General features: G+C 38.6%; 1 protein-coding gene across 1 annotated transcript in view; it reads right to left on the bottom strand.

Moving 5' to 3' along the window:
- Window positions 1–6,943: 6,943 nt before the first annotated feature.
- PDGFC (platelet derived growth factor C) overlaps window positions 6,944–9,638 on the bottom strand; it is a 119,183-nt gene continuing 116,488 nt past the window's right edge. Inside the window, exons 5-6 of the mRNA XM_021539573.3 lie at window positions 9,218–9,435; window positions 6,944–8,578 (exon numbers count right to left, since the gene is read on the bottom strand). Coding sequence (XP_021395248.1) covers window positions 8,462–8,578; window positions 9,218–9,435 — 335 coding nt within the window. The 3' untranslated portion in view covers window positions 6,944–8,461. The remainder of the gene's footprint in view (window positions 8,579–9,217; window positions 9,436–9,638) is intronic.

Here is a 9,638-nt window from a genome sequence, read left to right as displayed (position 1 = left end):
GTACATAAAGCAAAACCAAAACACAGAGAAACTGTTAAGTAAGAAATTTGGTAAGAGTTCAAAGTCTATTGCTTATACAAGAAACTTGATCTTACTTGAAAAATAAAGGTGTGATTTCACACAGGATATTGGCCTAGATATAGGCCATTTCCTATCACATAATGTACTATTATTTCACATCCTTATCTTCAGTTTTTATCTTGAAAGCAATGATTAACAAAGCAGATACAAACCCTTAGAAGCTTTTTCTGGGAGAAACTGAAGAATTTATCAGATCATAAACATTACAAGGCAATTTGATGCCTAGGTATATCCTTTACAGCATAAGAAAGTACTTGACTCTCTGCTTATTAATTCTTTGTTCTATGAGGAGTTGAATATCTCAGTGTTAAGATGAAGATTTAGTGTTTGTGGAAATTATATGTGTGCTACTCACAGAAAGGCTGATATTGGAAGAGACCCATGGAAATCGTGTGGTTCCAGTCCTTTGCTCAAACTGGGCCACTTATAGCCAGTTGGCTGTATATATGTCCATGTGGCTTTTGAATATCTACAAGCAGTGAGACTCCACAATCTTTTTGTGAAAACTCTGCCAGTGCTGTGTTACCCTCACAGTTCCTGATGTTCAGAGGGAAGTTCCTGCTTTTCAGTTTGTGTCCATTGTCTCTGGTCAAAAACTGGGCTACATTGAAGAGAATCTGGCTCCATCCCCTTTGCACTTTCCTTTCAGGTATTTGTACAAATAGATGCGATCCCCGTCAAGCCTTTTCCTCTTCCAGATGCACATTCACACCTCTCGGAGCCTTTTTTTCATACAGGAAGTTCTCCAGTCCCTTATTATCTTAGTGAACATTTGCTGCACTCCCCCCAGTACATCCATGTCTCTCTTGTACTGGGGAGCCCAGAACTGGACACAGCACTCCAGGTGTGCCCTCAGCAGTGCTGAGTAGAGAGGAAGGCTTGGCTCCCTGTTCTGCTGGCAACACTCTTTCTAGTGCAAGCCAGGACACCATTAGCCTTCTTTGCCACAGCTGCACGCTGCTGGCTCATGTTCACCTTGGCGTCCACCAGAAAGGACCTTCAGATCTGTTTGTTCAAAGCAGCTTTCCAGCTGGGTGGCCCTGGCATATATTGGTGCCTAGGGTTGTTCCACTCCAGATGCAGGACTTTGCACTTCACTTTGCTGAACTTCATGAGGTTCCTGTAGTCCCTTTCTGCAGCCTGTCAAAGACCCTCTGCACAGCACCACAACCCTCTGGTGCATCAGTCACTCTTCCCAGTTAGGAGTCATTACAAATTTGCTGAGGGTGCACTCACTCTGCCCCAACATCCAGAGCATCTATGAAGATTCTGAACAGGACTGGACCCACTACTGATCCTGGGGGTGTAGATGTGACAGCTTGGTTAGAGTGTGAGAAAACTAGATAAGTTTCCTTAAGATCAGCTTGTGAGAATTTAAGAATTTGAAGATAAGCAATGATAGCTTGTTATTATAAACAACCTGTAAGTAGTACTTTCTTACTCTCTGTTTTCTTGTTTTTCTTAAAGATTGTTTATAGGAAAAGTGTTTTTTTTAATTACCCAATCAAGTAAAATGTATTAATTGACAAATCTAGTCCGTTTGTATCGGAACAGTGTATAAAAGGGAGATTTTCAAAGCAGAACAAGATGCTGTACAAAACAGCCTTGTAGTGTTATTTCTTACTCAACAGCAACATCGGGGCACACATACTGCTCTCCCACTAGAGTTTCTTCTGGCTTGAGCAGTTGTCCAGTTTTCAATCCACCTCACTGCCAGCTCATCCAGCCCACACTTTATTAGCTTCTCTAACATAGCTGTTTAATTTAGTTTCATTGATTGAATGGAATAAAACCTTATTTTTACAAGCAGGAAAAAAGCTACATTACTTTGGCATTAACATAAGTGCTGACTTATAAACTACTGGAAATGTACAATTGCCAAGGTGACTGAAAGGAATTCCTCAGAGTCACAGATTGTAGTTTAGGATATAATTTTGTCTCTTTTGTTTCAGATGTTAACACATAATCTTGTTTAGTAATGGCTATGCTTTAAAGTTTGCCTCCAATACTTCTTGAATCATTGTTAGCAATAGTCAAAATTTCAGCACTAAAAAAATCCTAATATTTTAATTTATCTGAAAGTGATGGGGAAAAAAAGAATATTAAATGTATTAGAAAAGATCGTGCAACCTGAGTGATGCCTTGGGTACAATGAAATGCACAGCAGGAAATATATATACTAACAATACTCTGCAAAAGAACATTTAGTAACATTTTTCTATCCTTCCTGAAACTAATTAGTCTGTATGACACTGCTTTTATTGAACACTTCACAGTGCATGCAAGAAGTGTGTTGCATCTCCTTTGTAAAAGAGTTACTTCAAGATCCCACTGCCTTTTTGGTAGTAGAACAGCTGATCTGTTCCTTTTCAACCTGTTCAGCCCAGGTGTGGCAAAGGAAATCAAGATAAGACACTTATGATAACTATCTGTGAGGCAGAACCTGTGCTGTATTTCAGCACTCTGTGATTACATAATGCAAAAGACACATCAATTTATTTAAATGGGCTGTGTTTTACAGCTCCTCCTGAGAATGTTATGGGCTGTAATTCAAACTCTGGCCAAAGGAGTCCTAAACTGCTGATCTATGGAATTTGGAAAACATAGCATACTTCCAAGTATGCTTCCATCAATGATCACCACATATAGAGACAAGAATGCTGAACTAGATGAGCACTTGGTTTAAGGCAACACAGGCCTTTCACTTGTTTTCTTATTCATAGACTTCATAATCATTCTTCATAATCAATAACCAGTTTTCTAAGTGGAAGCCAGCCTGTCACAAATGACCAGATGCACATCCCACATATATGTACAAACTGCTTCCCAAAGAGCCAGATGCCATCAAATTGTCAGGAAAGGATGCCCTCTCACCTGCTCCCCAGCCAGGAGGAGAGTTTTTTTTTTTTGATTGTATCAGAAATTTGTGCTTAAGCTCAAGATTTAACTACAAAGCATAACACAGAGTAAGATTGTTGTTATAAGTTAGTTGCTTAAGGCTTTAGATGAAAGAGATTTTATAGCTCAGATATGCTTTTTCTTTCAGCGCTTACCTCCAACATGAGACATGAAAAGTGACTAAACTGAGTCACAGGTAAACAGACTTATTTTTGAGGCTTTGCATGTGGGACATATCCTTTCTGGAGAACAGTTGTGGAATTTTGTATTTGAATTCCATACATCCTTCAGCTAGTCTGCTAGGACTTTTCAATTATGTGAAGGCACCAAAAAAGCCAATTCCTGTCTGACACCTCCTCTCTGCAAGTATACCAAAAGGCTGCTTAGCTTTCAGGCATAAAGGTGCTACATGGTACCCAGGTCACTGATTTCTCCTCACTGAAAAGTATGTTAGTCACAATAAAAGAAATGTCACCCTGAAGGCTGAAAGAATCAGGGGTCCAGCCTTTTAAAACCTGAGGAAATAGAGACTTTTGTGTTTACTGTTTTTGAGAGCAATCACTCAATTTATGACAAAAGATTACAGAATTAATAAGCTATTAATGAGGGTGAGTAGAAGCCTCTCTTCTGAAATTATGGAAAACCTCTAAAAGAGTGAAATCAAGGTTTGAACAGTTTCATCTTCTCAGTCTCTAAATGAAGCCTTTTGAGCAAAATAGTGAAGTTCATTCTATGATTGTTTGAGTCTCAAAGTTGCTAATTGTTCTGATCACTGTGTGATGCTGTTTTTCAAAAAATTATGGCCTTCAAACATTTCAAACATTATGGCCTTCACTCTTAAATAAGTTTCAGTTTCAGATACTGTCTGAGACAAGGCCCACAGATATGTGTGAAGCAGGACAAAGACAGATAAACAAGTTTTCTTCCTAACCTTGCTAATTTATTTGGATTCTGCACAGTGAAAAGAAAGCAAGTCTACTGAGATGTGGTTTATCACCCACCCTAAACATGAGAGACACCAGATCCAAGTTGGCTTGGATCTGTCTTCAGTGAAGCAGAATCTGTAGAAGGTAATAACAGCATAGTCAAACTGGCACTTCTATCTACTTTACTTAGGCAAAAAAAAGCTGGCCAAATCAGCTATATGGAAAGGCATTCCAGACTCAGAACTCCTTAAGACTCTTTGAGAAAGCAATGTTTTGTTCAGAAAACAGGCCTGTGTGTGAAGTATTCCCATTGATAACCTTATTTACCTAATAGAGCTGCCTCAGCTGGGAAGGCTAGGCTTTGCCTCTATACTTGACAAAGACAGACCAGCTCAATGACACAGAGCAAGATTCAGAGCAGGAATACAGCTTAAGTACTATCACAGTTGCAGAAAAAGCTGTCATTCTTCCATGACTGAGCTGTAAACTCATCTTTCTTACTACAGTCTGGAAGAATAGCAGTGAGGCAACAGGCAAACTGTTTTCTCTGAAAAGTTTGTCCAATTTATGCTGAATTAAGCAGCCATATTTTCACACTGTGATTTTGGCAGATAAACAAAACCACTGCTCTTGGGTTTAAAAGGCACACAAAAAGACTTTCAAATGCAAATTGATAAAGCATCCCACACAAAAAATGATACAAAGAGCAATCTTGCTGAAAGTAATTTAAATACCATATCACAAACAGTCAGAAAAGTTGGTCTACTTAGCTTCAGCACCTGGTTGGAACAAAAATCTCAAAACCATGATGCTTTAACATTTCTGCATGAGGTTTCATGAGAAAGCCTTGAATAGTAGCACTATTATTATATCTTCAGAAGTCAAACAAAGTAATTGTTTACAATTTTTATTTTCAGAATTTGAGTAATCAAAATGAGACTATTTAAGCAGCCAGCATCTGAATTGCAAATTTTTAAAGTTTCAACCCAGTTCTTTATTAGTAAGGAATTTAGGTAATAGCTTGCATTAGATGATGTACTTGCTAATAAAAACCAAATCTTTGCTTTTTGTTTCTCTTTTTTTTTCTCCACACTCTCTGTTGTATCATCTGCATGTTTTTTTCTCCTCTTCTGCTGAAAAGGAGCTGTAAGCCTGTTCAACCAGGCAGACACAGAGCAAAAACACTTAAAGTCTTTTAGGAGTCAAGAGATTTGCAGTTAACGCCCTTGGTGAGTAAAGATTTGTGCTTCTCCACAACTCCCATGCTGGCCACAGCTGACAGGAAGGTTCCAGGAATGTGAGTATCTACAGAATCCATAAAAACAAGGCTCAACATCAGTCATCAGCTCCCCCACCTATTCCTCTGGGGGGAACAATTACTTCTGACTGAAGACATTTATTGGGCATAAGATAAAACCTACAAAATCCAGACTGTGCTATTTGGATTTTGTCTGTTTACAGGAGCTACTTTATCCTACTTGGTTGTTTCCACTGTTTAGACCCTTAGAAACAGCCATTATTGCCAAACACTGACGCTTACATTAATGCAATTCAGGAATTCATAGCTTAAAACACAACAGTAACATTTTAAAAAGATCTCCACAAAGATGTAAGATCAAAACTTGCATCTTCTATTCCACATTAGAAAATCACAGGCTTACCACCCACTTATGTCAATTTCCAAACATCCTTGGCATTCAGCTGCCATTACCTGTAGCTGTTAAAGGCACAGTTAGTTTGCTTGTTAGTAACTCGTTATCAATACCTTCAGTCAGTTTTTACCACACCTTTTGCTTAGAAGTCACCCAGGGGCAGGAGCAGCTGCTCTGCCTGGCGGGACCCGGGATGCAGCACCAAGCAGGAGAACTGCAGCCTTCACTGCTCCCCTCAGCTGGTGCCTTTCCCGCATCCCTCCTGGAGGGGGAATGAGCCTCTCCACACTTTCACCTGGGGAGGAGGTGGAGTGCCAAATCTGAATGTCTGACGAGAGGCAGGAAAATGAAGTCCCGGCAGAAGTAGTGGGAAGACAAAGCCTGAGCCTGGAGCCAAGGGGGAGGCACAGAGCTCAGTGATGGGTGAAGATGGGTAAGGAGCTCATATGCAGATCCATAGCAAGCAGTTGGGAAGGAAACTGGTTCAAGGAACTGGCAAGGAAGAAAGTGAGCCAGAGAGGAGCAAGAGAAAAATATTACTCGTGACATTTGGAAAACATTACTTTCCATATCCCAAATGGTTCCAGAAACTCCCCATTACTCTTCTACCACCAAATAACTACTCCAAAATTCATGACCAGCCTTTTCCCCCTAGCAAGTCTACAGAGAGGATGAGACCTCCTGCATTTCCTACAGCAGAATCTTCTGTAATGGAATTACATCTGATGCCAGAAACTATGATTTCTGTTTTTACCTTGACTTGCTGTTCAAAAGTTTTTGTTTTTGTTTGTTTTTTTTTTTTTTTTTAAAAAAGGCAAAAAGAAAAAAAGGACAACATTAATGCAAAAACATCCCCAACATCCCTGCAAAAAACTTCTGGTTAAAGACTCAAAACTCAGGTAAACCAGGTTTCTTGTGTGACCCTAAATCTGTGTTCTGATACAGGGTTAATATTCAGACTGGAAAATTATATGTCACATTTACACCAGAAATTTTTCTTACTGAGTAGGTGTTTAAGGGTGGGGACAAAATAAGAACCCACCTGAATATTTTCCAGAACTGGTATCAGAAAGTCATTCTAATTTGCAAAAAAACCTTTCACTATGGAAACAATAACAGATGATGGTATTTCAATCTGATGGCTTCACATCCACAGAAATTTGAATATTTGGAATGTTTTTACAAATAGCATCACAATAATTCCTTTCCTTTTTCTTCTAGTGGATTTACAGTAATGCAGAATTAATAAAGCAAGTGGAAGTCTTGGCAACAGAAGACTTTTCTTTTTAGAGCTGACTTGCAAAATGGGAAGGAGAAAATCACCATCCTAACTTTTCCCATTAAATTGTATACTGACAGGTACAAATATGCAACCACACCGAAACATTTATTCTCCCAAAATTAGCATTATTACTTTATTTTGTGATTCATTACAATCTGAAAATCCAATAGTCAAAAAAATAAACTAGGCATAATGTTAAAGCATTTTACAAGCAAAATACTTTACTGTTTCCATTTCAGTTTGCATGGGGTGGGATAAGTGTATTGGTTAAAGAATAAAACATACAGAAGAACGATACCATGGAGTTCATCAAACTGCACTGCAGAGTGTTATGTTCCTGTGAGTGAACTGCACTTAAGCAGCAGTTTCTGTCAATGGAAAACTCTACACTTCACCACTGACACGGCTGTCTTCCCATGACCATGATGCATCATGATGGCTGCAAGCCACTGATTCCTTTTCTTACATTGTAGGTCATTCTCCTTTAAAGAAATTAAAGAGTTAAACAAGCCAGAATGCATCCATCTATGCTCATTTCTTTTCTACCTGAACAAAAAACAGTATGGAGAGGGGGAATTTTTAAATTCAACTTCTAAAACCACTTATAGTAACCTCTGTCACTCATATTTTTAGCCTCATGAAGCTTAGAGCTTCATCCACACATCTCTGTCCACTATTACTGTGAATCCAAGTAAGAAAACTGTACTTTTCACTTTGTAGAAACAAACTGCAAAGAGATCATGCTTCTTTCCCACTGTAGTCACATCTCTGTTCCTCCAACTGTATAAATCTGGCTTTAAAGTCTCACAAAACTAAAAAATAGTTGATCAAGTTTGTAATAAAAAAAAGAATATTAAATACCTTTGGTAAAAATAGATATATTTAACAAGTTTAGAAAAGCAAATAGTTATATCATCAAAAGGAGAGTATAAAAATGTACACGATAAAAAATAACAAACACACAAAAAAAATCATCAGCCATAGTAGTAAGAATAAAGGCACTGATCTTTTCAATGTTTGCTTCCTTAGCTCACATTATTGTCCAGTCTTCCTTCTAAAAGGCAGGAGCTTTACTAGAGCATATGGAAAAATCCAGTCCTTCCTACCAGCATTAGACAAATTAAATTTAATTCAGAAAAAGACAGTCTGTTTTAACCCAAGTTTATACAACAGAGAACACTTTGATTTAGAGTACATAGGAGTAGCTGAACACAAAGATTTCAGGTGTTTTCAACCAGAGGCCAGATGTACTCGAGCTGTAGAAATGAGACAGCCAGCAGGATCAAGTCTCCATGATGTCAGCCTTCTAAATCTATTTTTTACTCCTAAATTATAAATCCATGTATTGCCAAGAAAATTGCAGGGGACAAAACAATACATATATTTTAAATCCCTCATTGATGCCTCTCTCCCATCCTTTCACTGGGTCTCCAAACAGAGCTGTCACACAACATATAATCCCAGTTTGGCTTCTCTTTTTAGAGCTCACTGTAAATCTTCAAGATGGAAGATCCCCAAAGCAAACAACTGAGATTACAGAAGGAGATAATGCACAAGCCCCATAATAGAATCAGCCATTGATTGAATGTGCTTTGAAAGAAAACAGCACAATTATATCATGTTTATCCTTCAGTATTCCTTTTGCACACACAGTCACACTCCTCGTGGTGTTCCAAGGGTACATCTGTCAATGACTTATGCAATCCTCGGACACCAATCCTTGGCTTCAGCTGAAGAACCTGAAGGAGAAGAAGCCAAGCATCAAGAAAACAGCAAGTGCTTCATCACACACCTAGACTATGAGCTAGATTGCACTAAAAACCCACTGGATGACAGGAAGCATATTAAAACTTCATTAATTCCATCCACTCATTACTATTTTTGCTTTTACCTCAAGCCATTTACAAAATTGATTAAATCAGGTTGAACATGATTAAATCATATTGCTTTACCAAAGAAGAGTCTTGCAATTTCAGATTTCCACTTAATTTTATTTAAGAGCAAACAGTAGATTTAACCCAATTAGAAAATTCTATAATAAATAATTTTAGCTATAAATTTATAGCAATGGAAATGAACAAATATTTGTTTCTTCATAAAGTTGATATCAACCACTAGAGAAAGAAGAACAAAAGATATGGGTGTAGTATGTCTGAAATGCACTAGTAAATACTTCAGAAATTAATTACTAGTTGCACAGAAAAGTATATAACCAAGGAAGATTTCACTTTTTTCAATGCAATACCTATTTAAAATGCTAAAAAATTATTTACTAGAAGTGCAATACATAAGATATTAAAATATTAATGTCGGTGCATTCATTTTATTATATTGGCTTTCAGTGTTTCCAAACATGAAAATTTAAAAATAGTGCATACCTCGTGGTACTTTTTGGTGACTTTTGTTGGCACACACTGGCACTCGTTGCAGCTCTGCTGACAACAGGCACAGTTTCCACCGCAGCGTTTCACCAGCAGACACAGAGGCCAGAAGATGGTGTCTGTCCTCTTCAGCTCCTCCCTCAGCGACACCGAGAAGTTGCGCGGGGTGCAACTGTACAGCCGCGCCTCCTCCTTCAGGAGGTTCAGATCCACCACTGCAACGAGACAGGGAAAACGCCGCTTGCCTCATCTGCAATCCAGGTTCCTTCGCGGCAGATCAACTTCAGCGGTGCAGAACCCGTGGGGAAGGGTCGCTTTTGTGCAGGTTCAGCACAGAAGTACAGTGCTGCAGTTCCATGAATGCCATGAAACTCAAATGGAATGATCGCTGCATAGTGATATTCCCCAATTATTTTAT

The sequence above is a fragment of the Lonchura striata genome, chromosome 4 (genome assembly GCF_046129695.1).
Source record: "Lonchura striata isolate bLonStr1 chromosome 4, bLonStr1.mat, whole genome shotgun sequence".
NCBI lineage: Eukaryota > Metazoa > Chordata > Aves > Passeriformes > Estrildidae > Lonchura > Lonchura striata.
The sequence above is the reverse complement of the archived record's forward strand: the minus strand, read 5'-3'. Positions and strand labels throughout refer to the sequence as shown.